General features: G+C 40.3%; 1 protein-coding gene across 1 annotated transcript in view; it reads right to left on the reverse strand.

Moving 5' to 3' along the window:
• UST (uronyl 2-sulfotransferase) overlaps positions 1-16,765 on the reverse strand; it is a 176,525-nt gene that overhangs the window by 21,791 nt on the left and 137,969 nt on the right. Inside the window, exon 7 of the mRNA XM_068152247.1 lies at positions 15,318-15,475. Within this exon, the coding sequence (XP_068008348.1) occupies positions 15,318-15,475 (158 nt within the window). The remainder of the gene's footprint in view (positions 1-15,317; positions 15,476-16,765) is intronic.

Consider the following 16,765-nt stretch of genomic DNA (forward strand, 5'->3'; position numbering starts at 1 on the left):
GTTTATACCCATCTATGCCTACATCCCAGTCATGGGATTCATCCCACCAAGTTTCAGTAACAGCCACTATGTCGTGGCATCCCAGCAGCACAGTGGCACTTAACTCATCCTGTTTATTGCCCAAGCTGCGCGCATTCGCATAGAAGCACTTCAGCTGGGCTGGCCCTGTCCTCCTCTTGTGCCAAATCCCCTCGGTTTCCACAGAATGTCCTGGTGGATCATTCGTGGCTTGCCTCAGGGTAGCAAGTTGAGAGCCCTTACCAGCTCTCCTTCTCTCTACTGCTGGTGAGCTGCCCCTCTGTTTGTCACCAGCCAGCAGGAGACTATTAACCCCTTCCCCCTTCAAATCTAGTTTAAAGCCCTATCAATGAGCCCTGCCAATTCCTGCCCCAGGATTCTTATCCCACTCTGGGACAAGTGTGTCCCATGAGTTGTTTTCAGCTCAGGTGCCTTGAAAACCAATCCATGATTGTGGAACCCAAAGCCCTGTCGATGGCACCAGCCCCTGAGCCATGAATTGATCTGTCGTGTGTACGTGTGTACAGTATGAAAAGATATGTGGGACTGATTTTTTCCTTTTCTGTACATGAGATATAAAGTGTCTGTGTACTAACTTTTTATTTCTGTTAAAACAAAACCTGTACACCACGATGTGGTCTGGAAGGGTAACAGCAGCACCCTGTGAGCAGAACAGCTGAATTCAAATAATTTCTACAAGTATGTTGCAAAAACAGGCATCAAGGAAAATAATTTTCAGAGATTCAAAGCAGAATCTTTGGCTAAATGGGGAATATGCCCTTAAAAAAGGCTAAATAATGTGTTCTGCAACTGCACAAAGTACTGGAGCCTGCCAGCAACCCCTTGCCATATTCCACCAGCAGCAGAAGGCAGTGCCAAGTAAATACAGACAAATGCACTTTGCAATTTCACTACTCCCCTCTTAGTAAAAGCTTGAAATTATCTGGGCTGCCATTTTTGGTAAGCTGTTTGATAAAGTACGAGACGACAGATGGAGGTTTCTTCCTACCATCCACTTGTGTTGGTACAGGTGCACCAAATGGGCAAAGTTGTATGAGGTGCAATTTGTTCCTCTTATTTTCAGCTCGTAAGAGCTGAAAATGGTTGACTACATAAAGGGTTTGCAGTCCCATATTAAGATGTATATAGATGTATAGTGGGGGGGTGTGTGTATAGGCCTATCACAATAATGTCTTTTTCATATGGGCTTCAACACCAGGGTACTCATCTCATCCTCTTCATTCATATCCTTTGTTTCCAGCAAGGAAGTCCTTGGCATTTGCTGTGTTTATTTGTCCCACAAGGATCCAGGTTATAGACTTTGCTCCTGGAAGCAATGCTGGAAAATATACTACACCAAGGGTGCTAAAAAGCCCACAGAAAAGCCCATAAACTCCCCAAACAGTTCCACATAAAGGTTAACTCAAATAGCACTCACAGATCTACTTAAAGGATAAACAAGGAGAGCACTAAGAAGGCATGATATAAACTTTATATGTATTCTTCATCCTTGCTGCTACAAACACTGTTGCATGCCAAGTCCTTGACAACATCCACCTCCACACAACTGCATACCAGTATACAGCACAAGTGAGAAATATTCCTGCTGCTGAATTCCACGCAGCCACTCAGGGCATCAAACAAATTCCCGGAGAGATAAACAGCCACTTACCTCTCTTCACTGATCTTGCTGAGAGTTCAGTTTCCCAGGTACACAGTTTAAGCACCTGGCATTAAGTAATATCAATACCCTATGAAGTAAACCATGTTTGTTAGCTGCCTGAAGACCCTTCAAGTATCAGTCATGGCTACTGCGAAATTGGCAGAGCACTTACAGGAACAGTGGAGAGAGGAAGGAAACTTAAAAAATAAAAACAGGACTTCAATGTCCAGTGAAATATTCAGTGGTACTTAGGTTAAAACAGAGTTTTCTGTGAGTATTTTTATTCAACATTTTAAATAAATTTGTTTTGGCTGTGCTCTCACTCCTGTCATGTCCAATTTCCACTAGCTTAGATGAGATGTATATTATGTATCAGCCACATATTAATCCCCCACTCTCATTCTGTGCAACAGAAAAAACACATGTTTTTGACCAAGCAGTAAACTTTGAAACTTGCTGTCATGGGTTGAGTTAAATCTGCTGATATTACTCAAAACCATTCTGCCAGCTTAAAAATGAAAGTGCTGACTGGAGCAAAGTGCCATGGGGCTTGAAGTTCAGATTGTAACATGAGAGGCTGCCTGTTCTGGTTGCTGCTTCCTGTTTCTGGGTTTGGGGGTGTTGGTCTTTTCTGTTGGGATGGTGGTGGGACAGGGAGGGGTGGAAGTTTGTTAGCTCATTGGCTTGGGAGTTCTCCAGCACAGCCACTGTGCTCTCCCAGTAACTGCTGTTACACTTCTGCCTAAGAACAAGCAAACAACAAAACAACCCATCCCCTTGCTCTTCTTTTGCTAGGTCCATCAGTGCACTTTATCCATCTCCTTCCCCCCCCCCCTTCTGCCACACATAAAAAAATAATTTAGCAGATCTTTTGGAAATTCATCAAAGCAGTCAAGCAGGAGGAGCAAAGACAGAGACAGGCATGCAGATTTTGTTCAAAGTTTTGCATCTGCAGGGTCAGCAATGCCAAAGACCCAATGGTCATCATGAGTATGCGTGCACCCTACGAAAGGCAATGCATCACACAACTTCACAGATTGTCCAGAACTCTACTGAAAGAAACACTATGGAAGAAGACAAACCACTACAATTAACTCTTTTAAGATTTTTCATTACACAAAAATTATTACATGGAATCATACTGCAAAAGGCAGAGGAATAGGGTATATGGGAAACTGGAAGGATTGGCTGATACACCTGAAGGCTGTGCTGCTATTCAGCAAGATCTGGACAGACTGGAGAGCTGGTTGAAGGGGAACTTAATGAAGTTCAACAACATATGTGGCAAGCCTTGCATCTGGTGAGGAATAACCCCATGTATCAGTACACATTAGGGGCTGACCTGCTGGAAAGCAGCTCTATGGAGAGGGGTCCCAGAGTCCTGTTGGATAATAAGTTATCCATGGGACAGCAATGTGCCCTTGTGGCCAAGATCCTGGGATTGTGGAATGTTCTCCTCACCCTCTACTCTGCCCTGGTGAGGGCATACATGAGATAAAGTCCAATGGAGGGCTACAAGATGATTAGGGGACTGGAACAGTTGTCTTAAGAGGAAAGGCTGAGACCAGTGGCTGTTTAGTCTGCAGAAGAGAAGGCTGAGAAGAGATTTTATTAATGTTTATACACGTCTGAAGGGTAAGTTTCAAGAAGAGGTGGCTAGTCTCTCTTCAGCAGTGCCCTGTGATAGGATCAGGGCAATGGGTACCAACTAGACCACAGGAAGTTCTGCCTCAACATGAGGAAAAACCTCTGTATTTCGAGGGTCACAGAGCACTCAAACAAGCTGCCCAGAGAGGTTATGGAGTGTCCTTGTCTAAAGACTTTCAAAACCTACCTGGATATGTTCCTGTGTGGCCTGCCCTAGGTGACCCAGCTTTGGCCAGCAGTTTGGAATAGATGACCTCCAGAGTCCCTTACAGCCCCTACCACACTGATTCCCTGATACTGTTTTTATCACTGATCTGTCAGAACACAAGAAATAAAGTTTCTTCTTATGGTGGATGAATAGACTTGATTAATCCCATAGTTACAGGGAAGCCAGACCAGAGGAGTCCAAGTAAGCCATGGGGAAAGCAAATGGATTGTGAAGAGAGTGTCCTTCAGGGCCTGAGAACAGAGCAGGAGTGCTTGTATGGGCAGACAACAGATGCTGCTTCAGACTTTCAGCAAGCAGCAAAGTAGGGAGGGATGGGTAAATGCTTGGGTTTACTTGTTGTTTTAACTTGGGCAACTGGAAGAAGATGACTATTTAAGGCACTGGCCCCTGGCTAGCACTTCTGTTTCTCCTGTGTCACCAATTATCATATTTTTCTTTCTCTTCAGTACCCTCGTTTCCCCTGAGTATGCACTCATCAGCAACTGCATTCCCCAGAAATCCTCCCAATAGCTATCTGGAAAGACATTCATGCTATAGGGCATAACACTCTTCTAACATGTAGATGCCTTTCAAACCACAATTCATCTTCAGAAACCAAACTGCACAGAGGTACATGAAAAATTCCTCCAAGGCCTATTTTAGATGCAAGTCAGTTCAGCCAACTCACAAACATCAGCAGTAATTTCAATCCAGCAAGCATGTCTGGCATTCTCAAAACCTTTCCCCAAACCACACACCTCTTTGCACATGCACTTCTTTTAAAAGTAGTTTTTTTTCCTTAGTGTTTTTATGCTTTTTGCCCTCAGCTTGTATGATAAAAATGTTTCCTGGGTAAGCCCTGGAGAACCAAGCAGACCAAACATTAATGCTCATATGGAACTTATTTAGAGGGGCAGAAAAATCCCTTAACTTGTGTAGTTATGTTATTTTGAACTGCTTTTATATTTTATGTGTACATAGTGGAGCTGGAATTTCAGGATCAGCTTTTGTTTGCATTCATCATGAAACATTTGCTATATGAGCTGCTGCTACTGCTACCAAAACAGCTGCTGCTCGTTGCTAAAAAACTAGAGACCAACTCAACACTCCTTTTCTTTCTCTGGTAAATCTAGCTGGCAAATGAGGCCGGTATTAGGCTTCAGACACCTTTTGCCTATCTGGAAAATGGACTTGAAAGAGAATGGATAAATCAGACCAAAAGCAGGTATGTACTGACAACACTGTACCACCTACAACTAAATGCAGGATCAGAAATCTGAGGCAGCACCTCAAATGTGAATGCCTTTCCTTCAGCTGCCTTTTAAGATTTAGCCAGGACTCAGCCTTTCTGTCCTGCATCATCATTTTCTGCCATCTGGAAAAACTGAGCCATTGCTTAATCTAGCTTTGCAAAAAAAAATATAAAAATAATATTTTCTGTAGAGGATTGTGCAAAACACCCTTCCCCCCTGATAAATTGTGCACTCTCCCACCAACCTTGACACAGACCAGGACCCAGAGCATCAGCAAACTGCAGTCCTGAGTGCTGAATTTCAAATGTGTTGTTTTGTTAGTATTATTAAAACACTTCAGTGCTGTTCTTGTTGTTTGTTGGGTTTTTTTTGTTTGCTTGTTTGTTTTCCTGGTAATGCCATATTGGCAGTGACCTCTCTCACTTCCGTCCCTTTTGTTTTAAGGCAACACTTATTTCAGGCTGGTGCACAGTCTCTGGGGTCTCCTCTGCCTGTTTAGAATAAGGGGAGCGTACCTAAAAATGAATGCCTACCTCTTCAACCTATTTATCCTGCAGGAGAACAGTCTCTCACATCCTGATGACTTATTTTCTTCAACAGCTTTTCAACACAGTCCCTGCAGAAAATCACAACTGTACCATTTAACATGCCTGTGTTTGATGACTCCTTCAAAGAACAAGTTGATTTGTGAGGCTCTACAAACACCATACTGCCTTTTCCCAGTTGTTTATTAATCCTATTCTTTATTATAGTGTCTACCAGTACATTGGATTCTTCCATATGTTGTTATTCAGGTGACCATTGCAGCTCTTTAAAAGCTTGGAGTCTTGTTATCTACTTTCCCTTCTCCCAAAATAGCTGCCGATTGAATGACAGGACGCATGGCAGAGTTGGCCATTTCTGTTTCAATGAGATCCCTGGTGAATATTAGCTCCAACAGCAGCACTCCTGATGCTGCCAAGGAGTAAAGACACCTGAGAAAAAAATGCCACACCCTAACACCAACTCTGTTATCTCCATTATAGATGGTATCTGCAAGTAAATGAAAAGTTACTCAAAGTGAGTCCAAATAATACAACTCAAAAGATGAAATTTATAAAGTGTAGTTGTGCAAATGTTAGAGATCTAAAAAGCAGCCCAACTGGAAAAAAGATACTACTTAAAGAGTACAATGAGAATGTAATTTGGAAGAAAGGTAAGAGACAGGGAAGTTAAACCCAGAGAGCAGTGGAGTGGAAGATGTTCTTTCTTACCACATCTGTAAATTTGTGATTCCATTCCAAGAACAGAGAAAAGGCAGAAACAAGGAATCTCCCTGGCTTCTTTTGCAAGAGCTTCTGGGCAAGCAAAGTTTTCAAGAGGGACAAATCACAACAGGTTTGGAAATTCCATCTGGGAAAGAAAGTAGGGAGCATAAACTCCAAGAAGGACTCACTCTTGGAAGAGCAAGGGCTCAGGTCTGCACCACAAAATGCCTTCAGGCAGGGAAAGCAAAGGGGGATTGGAGAAAGGAGCACAGGCATTTTGTGAGGCTACACTCAAGTGAGCAGATAATATCCTCAGGAGTGATGGCTGGGAGACATACCAAAAAGACTCCTCTGTAGCAGCTGAGAACTACACTTGCTAATATATGTCCTTCATTTTAATTCTTACAATTCTGTAATCAAGGGTCAACCATGCACTTTGCTGAAATTTATTTTACTCTTTCCCTTCTTTTCTAATAGTAATAACAGTGGCCTTAAGATGACTTTGAGCACTGCACATTGTGTCCTCTGGGAGTAACTAACCTATTTACAGATGTACTCTGGGGATGTCTCTTTCCTGAGAGTGTCTCCCTGCCACTTCTCCCAGTCACCCACTGTCTCCCTCTCCCCAACTCCATGGTGGGCCACCTAGTTCTGATGTGGTTGAAAAAAAGCCTTTGGGTAGCAGCTTTCATGCCTTTAGCAAGCTGCATGCCAAAAAGTGCCTTGCTATAATTTCACACCTAACTTGTCAAAATTTATGCTCTTTTATGTTTCCTTCATTTTAATTACTACAGCATTTTAATTATTATAACACCTCATTTGTATCACTGTAAAAACTTGATTTTAAATTGCATTGTTTACATGAAAACCTAAGTAATTGCTTAGGAATGGCTGCTTGCCTTTACTGTACAAAAATTACAGGTAAAAGGGGTTTTACAATTACGTTGCTTTTCTGTAGTTACTTTGCCTTTAATATTTATCAAAACATTCCTGAGCCATCAAAGATACTGTCTCATGGTATTTACACAGATCTTTCAGGATCACCCAGGTATAAGAGTAATGACCTTAACCTATCTATCACCTATTCTATCACTGATAGAAAGGGCAGGACTTAAGATTAGTCTGAGGGTACAAAAACCCAATAGTCTTATTTGAAGACTGAAAATATGACTATGTTCTTAAAAAACAAGTGAAAAGTCAGTTCTGTGATCTGCTCCACATTGTTCCTGTGTCTTCAATGCTAAATATGCTGAACTTTCAGTTAAAAGATGTTTCTCCCTAAACACTGACCCTGAAAACATATTGCATGACACAACTACAATTAAACCAAATTCTCATCTGCCTCAGTCCTGAAAGTTTTTCAGACTCAAGTCTCTGCCACCTTGTGCAACTTGCTTGTTTCAATGTAGGTGAAAGGAAGACCTGAAAAATGTACTGGAGTTGCATCTGGGAACAGATGTACACTTATTAACTGGGACCTAATGGCCATCCACCTCCTCCCCTGCGCCTTCTGTTGCCTGAATAGAGGTCAAAAGCTGCCAAAGAAGCAATTGGCATAATCCGTTACTGCTGTATTTTTTATTCAAATGCTATTTTAAAAAGCAGAAGCAGTAACAGAGGTTTAGCTGGAATGTTACTGATTAAAATAGCATTATGATTTTATTCAGTAGGTTATCCAAGAAGGGACGAACTGTCATTGCAAGCTTTAATTGTCTGTCATTAAAATGTTTGTGGTGCTGTGTCATCAGTGACCCTGGAATATTTATGAGCTACAGCTATTACTGTGTCCGAATGCAGCTTTCCGCATGTGCCAGAGTTTTAACAAAGCTGCCTGTCCACAGGTTTTTCATTTGGTTATACTAGGAACAGGAAACATTCAAGAGATGCATCAGGGAATCAACCTCAGATAAATAGCAGGAGCCCTGTTATAAACCATGACATTTTTAGTGACTGATATGCTGATCAGATAAACGTGACAGTTGCTTGAAACATACCAGCACTAACCCTTCAAAATGATCGCCTGACACACAAAAAATACACATGAATTCTTGATATGTGGGATGCAAAGGTTTGGCTGACTGGCCTCTTGAGATTCAGACCACAAATAAGTCTTGTTTTTACTGCAATGAAGTATGAAATTACATCTGTGTGGGTTAAGTCCAAAACCAGACAGGCCTTCAATCGATCTGATGAAAGGAAATTGAAACAACACAAGCATCATGAAGATGTGGGATGAAATACAAAATCTGGAGGCTGAAGTCTTTTGGAATTGCACAAAGAGATGAGGACAATGCCATAGGTGGGCTCAGCCTTCATAATCCTACAGGTATAAAAGCATTATACACAAAGTTTATAGGGGAAATGGCTCATGACAGAGAAGCTCAGACAAGAGCATGCTTCAGATGGGTGTCATCTTGCCAGTTGTTGGGAAAAAGCAATACTAAAAAGGAGGTGGAGAAGAATGGCAAAGAGGTAGAAGGCGGCAGAGCTCTGTACATACAGCGTTTATTATAGCACAAAGAAAGGAAAGATCCAGTAATTCTGTAAAAAAATACTTAGCCTTCCTCTACAACATATTGCAGGTTGTTTGAGCTGGTTTATGAGCTTCACCTTCCACTACAACTCATTCTGAGTAGAGCCTTTACAAAGTCAGCTCCCATGAAAATCCAAGCCTAAAGCAAGGATTTAAAACTTTGCATTATAACTCGAAAGAAGAGAAACCATGTCCTTCTTTGGCACATTAAGTAGTGAGACCTGGAAGGCAGCCAACCTCAAACACCAGAAGTGATGGATAGGGTTAGTGTGGATCAACACTGGCATTCTTCATTTCTCTAAATCATGAATCATGCCCATTGTCTCAACTTGCCACTATAAAATACATCAATTTCTCACCTGATCTAAACGATTATTGTTGGTGCTGCTGGACTTCAGAAGTCTTGCCTCCATGAGAAGGCAGAACCATAGTAATATGTTTGATAGATGGACCTATAAATTATACTTCCCTGCATAGTAAGCTCAGGGAGTAGATTTACCCGAAATGATTGTCATTGTCATGACACACAGTCCCTTTTTTGTGCCTCAATATGCACTGTTTATTCTGGGACTGAAGATGTATTTATAGGCAAATGTCCTGCTGCACAATCATACATGTACAGACTAACTTCAAGCTAAGAAGTGCACACTAACAGGGAACTTAGTAAATGAAATGGACTTGAGCCTGGATGCATACAAGCTCCATGCGGGCTTGGAAAGCCATGCCAAACTCTCTTGCCACACCTTTACTGTTGCTTGCATTTTAGCAATAAGACTGATATTATCTTGGATAAATCTTTCAGCACCACAGTTATGAATCTCATGCAACAGAGTCTGATGTGGCTTTTAGCTTCCTCAGCAGAATAAGAAGAGTAGCTCTTATGAGCTGCCAACCTTTGCTGCAGAACTTGCCACAGAGAAGTTCAGCTTCTGAGACAAATCTTCCAAAGACCTAGCAGACACTTTGAAAAACAGTCATGAGAATGCCCAGAAGCACTCGAATCCTTCTGAGAATTTCTATTCATAAAACTCTCAGTTTATCCATAATGGCATTTGAAACCTCTGAAAACAACATATGTTTCTGTTATGAAGTTGGAAAGGTAATTCTACTGACTGTGCACATCACTGATAGGTGCATCTACAAACTTCAAGGCATCCTTGATTGTGCAGTCCAGTTTCGTCCCTCCTCTCCAAACCTTGTATCTTCATGGCTGAAGAGCTAAATAATGTACCTACAGCCTTTGATACTACCTTAAGCTTTATAAAACAAATCAAAGTGAGGCTTAGTTGTGCAGAATACTTAGATGCCATCAGCCTAATCAAGAACAATCTCCTCAGGGATATGCACTGTGACTATTCCTCTTTCCCTGCCTTTCTTGCATACAGAAGAATGTGATTTTTTTTTTTAACAAGAATCAAAAATAAAATTAAACACTATTCCCAGAGCTTAAACTGCCTGCTTTATCATACACATTGTTTAGAGTGGTGTTCTGTGTAATTTTGAAAGTTCAGACTTCAGAGGGAGAAGAAGGGAACAGTTAGTTCACATTTCCTATTTTTATTTTCTATATTCAGAACAGGATGTTGGGTGATAAAGAAGAAACCGCCACCCAGGCAGAATGTAAATTCACATGTGCTATTACCACTGGCAAGACATTCAAGTCCCCTGAAGTCCTAAACATGCAGGGAGATTACACCACCTTCTGGACAAAAACTTCTTAAGTCACACATAGAGTTTGCTTCAAATAATGGATGGGAACATACCACAGAAATGTTATGCAGTTAGTTACATCCCAAGCCTAACCTCATGTTTTACCTTCACATGAAATTTTTCCTCTTCTGTAGAAAGTTTCATACACAGCCATTCCTCCTGAGAATATAATTTAGGGAAAGCAGAAACCTGTTTTAGCATGTGAGCTAAAGTAAAACAGTATGTTTGGAGTTTCTGAGCATTTTTGAATGAATTCAAGCTTTTCCCAAATTCTGATTTAACAAAGTAGTTAGCTGCAAAGAAGTGATGTGAAAAAAAAAAAATCTCAGCATTTAAATTGACTCTAATCCAGGTTGCTTTATTCTCACATCACAAGTGCAGATGCTTGTAGGAAAGAGGACTGTGCATTTGTGCACAAGAGATGAGCCAATATATTCCTTTTCCACATACCAGTCACAACCCTCTCCAGAAAGCACAGCTCACAAGAAGCAGGAAGACTTTTAGAAGCTGAAAATGACTTGTCCTAATTTCTTATAAATAGAAAAGGTCAAGACTGTGCCACTAGCATTCATGAACAGAACTGACTTAAAAAATCAGCACGTTTATACTACTCAGGATAAAGTTACTGCTACAGCACATTCTACATATGAACAATATATTTTCTTCCAGTTGACAGCATGAGTAATTTTATTGCACTCAATAAAATGCACTGTTTGAAAAGGTTAAGTCAGTCTTTTTTGCTTTAGAGTAAGATCTACAGAGTCTCCACACAAAATGTTAATTTTTAGGAAACAAAGACTTTTTTTATTTCTCTTGTATTTGGAAGAAATGTTTGAATAGGGCTTCTGGTGCCAAAGAAAATTTTTGAGCTGCTGCAGAAAGATGAGAGGATACAGGCACGACAAAAAACATTTTATTGTCTATTCCTTTACATTAAATGCTGTTAACTTTTACTCCATGTCACGGAAGTTGACAAGGCAGAAGAAAATTCTGTGGTTTTCTGTGTATGATATGTACTTCCTCTTTCTTAAATTCATCAGGGATAAGAAACCCACATGTGCCCATTTCAAAAGAAACTGCGTAAGTATTCTCTGTATTCTGGCTACCAGCCAGGCAATCGAAGTGAGGTATAGCCAGCAAAAAGGAACAGGACTGACCAATTATTTTTCCTTCAGTAGTGCTCCTGAGAGTGTAGAGAAATTTTACACGTAAAGTTAGCCATAATTATTTCAAGCCATTCAAAGAATCAAGGAAAACTCCAAAATTTCAAGTGAATGTAAACTCTGCAGTTGGACCCTGTCTGCTCCAATGCTGGATCAAAAAACAGAGAAAGAGTATTGAGCTAAATCTTACTGTGTTAAGAAAGAAACAGTAAACACAGTAATATTTGATTTGGTTTTTTAACTCTACCTATTGATCTGTCTATCTGTTCCACAATCCATCTGCTGCTGACCCTCACTTCCATTTTGATCTCTTGTCATCACAGTCCTGGCTGTTAAGGCAGGAAGAGTTTGTCACTTTGGACAAGACAACAAAAAAGACAGTCCTTTTGCAATTTTTGACTTGGTATCAATATTAATTTCAAGAAGAGAATGGAAAAGGAGAAAAACAGGAAGCCTGTAGCTCTAAAGTATTCTGCAAGATAAAACCAGGTTGGTTCCAATGAAAACTTTAGCTCCACAAAGAGCTTTCACATTTTGTTGCAAGTCAAAATACTTGGCATATGAATTAGCTGAAGGCAACATTTTTATTAATGCAATGAAGAAAATTAGCCTCCTAATGTTCTCTGACACTAAAATTTCCTGTCATGCAGAACTGTTGATTTAAAAATGTGATATGATATAAAGGAAAAAGCCAGCACAGAAAAAATACACAGGAGTTGGCAAGCAAAATGTACTGAGAATCTCAATAACCAACTGTTAGTGATAATGTCTGAACAACTCAACTGCACTTCACTCTTTTAATTATTTTAGGTTTCTCCTTCAGTTTATTTCTGCCAGTGAAACCAATCATTAGTATCACTGACAAAAACTCTCACATTTCTGAGTGCTCTGATGTAGCTAGCTGACCAGCAGACCCACAGTTTTACTGGTCACCTGTTTAAGAACAACATCAGTGAAGTATTTTTGAAGGTGTAAAAGCTACAGGTTTTGTTTTCTAGCTAGGAGGAGGACACTGAGAAAGAGTTTCTTAATAAATGTTACATACTGTCTCACATGAAGAAATTTTACCACAGATACCAAAACAAAGAAGTTTGAATATGGCTTGAATGGTTAAAAGAAACAGATGATAAAAAGTTTATAGATTTCTTGATTTTTATTTGGATCAACCTATACTGAAGGCTTTTAAGAACTGTGCTTGGATGGGAGCTGAAGCGATCTGGTACCCGCTCAAAGCACCCTCGGGAGGAAGGTCTCAACTTTGGGAAGAATAACAGTTTTAAACTAGAACTTCCACAGACACATCTCAAATACACATGTGATTTCATGGGTTTGATAGCATCCAGCAGTTTGCTTCCTACAACAGCAAGAGGTAGGCCCTTTTAACTTGTTTTTTTTTATTATGATGTTGGTGAGACAGCAATAAATGGTCTCCTACTCTCCTTTCCAATCTATGTAATCCCCTGAAGCAGCAACTGCCATCCTTCAGTTACTCTATAAATCTGGTTGTGGTGCAGAGATTCATCATCCTGGAAGTGAGTCACTTTTCTATACACCATCTTTCAGTCTGTTTTTCTCATCTCAATGTATTCAACTGATAAAAGGTAAATTCTGGAAAAGTTTTATTTTCTTTATACAAAAAGAGGAAAGACTGGCATGAGACCACTGGGTGCTTCAGCAAGTCAACAGACAAAACTGCAGACTGACTTGTCTAGATTCAATTGCAAGCATTAGCTGCAACAAAAGAACACTTTTGCCCCAAAATACCTGCACTTTGTGGGGTCACCACATGGCTGGGCAGAATAACATCTCTTATTTCCAGCATTTCATGAGGCAACAGCAGAGGGTGTTGCAGATCAGGTCTAAGATGCCCCAAGGAGAATTATGCACATCACTTGGATTTTTTTTTTCCTTTCCCTTTTCCTCTCTGGCTGATTCTGTGAATTTTTTTCATAAGAATTATCACCAACCCAGAAATAACCTGAAAATAGTTATGATTGGGAAAAAAAAAAAACATACGTGAAAGTATGAAAAGAGGAGAGAGTTGACACAAGGGGACGGTTTCCTTTCTATTCTTCCTTGTCAATAACTGAATGGGAAAAATGAAACAAAAATTTAATCCACATAGGGAATATTGAAAGAAAGAAGTGGATTTTTGATATGACACAAGAGCACACTTACACAGGAAATCCCAGAGGAAATCAGGGTCCTGAAACAAGGGATTAAATCTCCTTCAGATATTGCAATATGTGCAGGTAAGAGAAAGATTACCCATCACTTAACAATTATTAAGAAATTGCTTATTTCATACATGAGGATTTTTAGGGCACCCTGATGAAAATTAAGACCATGTGTGCTGTTTGTTAGTTTCCCTGATTGTAAGAGAAGTGAAAAACTGGGGTGCACAGAATAGCTGAAGGAGTCCTATAGATTCCCAAAAAAAAGCCTGCTCATTGCAAAGAGAGCATCTTTCTGTGGACCCTCTGCCTCCCTTTCATCTCATATATTCAAAGGAAAACCCTAGAGACTGAATTGTGCAAATCTTTAGGAAGACTTTCACATCATCCTAGCATAGGTCATTTATTTTTCAGTTTACAAAGAAAAGAGATGCAACTGATCCAATACCAGGTACCATTCTCACACCAATACTATACCATGGTCTCCTTATGTCTGCTATTGGGCAAAACAGTTCCAAGGCTGGATACAGCTCCACAGTGAAAGAACACTCACACCTAAATAGCTGCCTTTACTGACTTTTTGCAGGCAAATAATGACCCATTGAAATCATGTTCAGAGAATGACTGCTACAGTTTCCCTGTTAATATCATTGCTAAATACAGCATTTTCAAAGATGCTTCTAGGATGGAGGGATTAGTGGACAGTCACACATAATTCCTGGTTATGGACAGACACCTGTAATTTCTCCAAAGTGACTCATTACTTGTATAGCTACTCTTGGTCAAAAGTCAGCCATCAGCTTACATACATGACAAACTGTATTTTTGATCCACATGTATTTAATGTACAGCTTGGTACACACACGTTTCAGTGGCTGTAGGCATTTCACACTGCCATGAATGCAAAGGAATAACCAAGCAAGAAGGGAAATTTTAGCCCCTCCCTGGTTCACACCATGTCGATGGCCTACCCAATTGTAATCAGGAAATCAGTTCTGCCAGAATGATGTGCACAGCCCCACAGAAGCATCATATTTCTTGGTTTAGGCACAGGACATGAGAGTGTCTTCTAAAGAAGTTAGCAATAAATAAGTACTAGGAGGGATGCATGGATGCTGAGAAGAGAGTACCCTTTCAGAGTGACTGTGGGGTGCAAATTAAGAGGTGGATTAAGTGTTCTCTGTTCTCATTTCTCTAATCAAGTCTCCTATGTCTTTTTCCTCAACATGCTTTGTGCAGTAAATATTTGCACTTTACAGAAACTCAGTTTAATTAAAGATTAATTTCATTTAAACTCTTAGTCAATATCTTGTACTGGAGATTCTCTAAAGTGTCCACTGCCCTGTATCATTCATTGAAGGTTATCTATGTAACAGCGCAAGCACTGCTTTGAGAACACTTTGACAGTATTATTTAAGACTGTGAAAGAATTAAAAGAAAAAGCCACTCTAGTGGTAAATAGGAAACCTTCTGGAACGTGGCAGTATCACTGGAGTAACAAATGCTTGCCCAGGTATGAAAACCACACAGCAACATTACGAATACAGGCAGAATATGTACATTCCCCATCAACCAAATCTACTCCTTAAAAAGGAGATAAATCTCTTCACTGGGTAGACAAGACATACACACATACCTTTCAGCAGCCACGAAGATTTTGCCCAAGTTTCTGTAAGAATAGCTTGTAATGTGGAAAGTTACCTGGGTTTTTGTAGATGCTAAGCACATCCTTGAAATAATGAGGTAAGAATCTCTCTAATAAAAGCAGCACATCTTCCAACTCCTCCAGAATGCCCACAAGCAGGAAATTTTCATTAACGTTCAGTTTTGCTCTTTCAAGGGCCCATTCGCCAGGCTCTCTACATGAAATAGATGGAGGAAGAGAAAAATAAAAAAATTAAATGTGCATTTACTTCAGAAATTCAAGCCATGAACACAACTACATCAAAAACTCTTCTGTGCTAACAGAACACAAAAGTATCTCCACCAAACCTGAGTGACTTACTGAGCTTTCTTATGTAACATCTAGAATTGGTTTGGCATGCAGAAGTACAATCAAATAAGAAGAAGGTTAATCACTGCGTGGAAGTGCTCCATTCTGAAAATATCTTTTGCCAAGTTGATAATAAGCTTGAACTTGTGAACTCCTGTAGTGCAACCTGGAAGCACAACACATCTCATGGAAGGAAAAGCTTCCCTGGGTGATGAAGGATTCTAAAGGGTGGCGCTGGCCCTGGACCACATCAGAAGAACTGCCATGAGCAACTACTGCCTGCTGCTACCCAGTGAGTAACACACATGAGGCTACCAACCTGTATCCCACCTTGTCCTTCATTTTAACTTCTGTCAAAATCTCCTCAAGGTTCCCTTTCCCCTACACTACCTTGTACTGCCTTGCAGCCCAACTGCAGGATTTGAGATTGTTTGCTCTGATTGATACTGGTTTTAAGTCAGTTTAGGGTTATTCTATCTTTGCCCTCAGTGGGAGAAGCTGGCAGTATACCAGTACATCTTTATGCTTCTCTCATAGTTTCCTGGAAGCACAACTTGCTTAGACAAGCATATGAATCCTAAATCCCTTGAACCAACTCATATTAATTAATCTCCTAGATGCAGCAGTCAGTATCCATATTGATAGGGGACATAATGTTGATGTTCCAAACTAAAGGAAATGAGCTTTTTCACAGGATTCAGGTGGTATGATGAACATCTGAGTGAAATATGCTGCCTGAGAGTGGCTGGAGATCACAACTCTTCCTTGACTCCATAACTTTATGCAACAATGAATTTAACAGCATTTATCAGAAAAGCTTTTGATGACATGGAAAAGCTTTGCATTCCTATCAGAGCAGACTTGGAAAAGGCTTTTCATTGCCTATCACTTCCTGTACACTATTTGTTTTGTAGAAGAGCAGTGTCCTAAGAAGTACTACGAGCTGCCTTCTTGCAGGTTCTTGTGAGACTAAGAAGTAGCTGAAGGAAGCACAAGGACAAGATAGGAGACAGATGTATAACAAGTTACACAACAGTAGCTTCAATAGAATGCTGGAAAACTTCATAGAGGTATGTAGTGAATGTATTAAAGTACACAACTGCTGTTAATGGGATTACTCACACACACAATGCTAAATGTGCAACAACAAGCACCT

The sequence above is a fragment of the Melanerpes formicivorus genome, unplaced genomic scaffold (assembly GCF_026170545.1).
Source record: "Melanerpes formicivorus ecotype bairdi unplaced genomic scaffold, bMelFor1.0.p_v2 SCAF_2, whole genome shotgun sequence".
In the NCBI taxonomy this organism is placed as follows: Eukaryota; Metazoa; Chordata; class Aves; order Piciformes; family Picidae; genus Melanerpes; species Melanerpes formicivorus.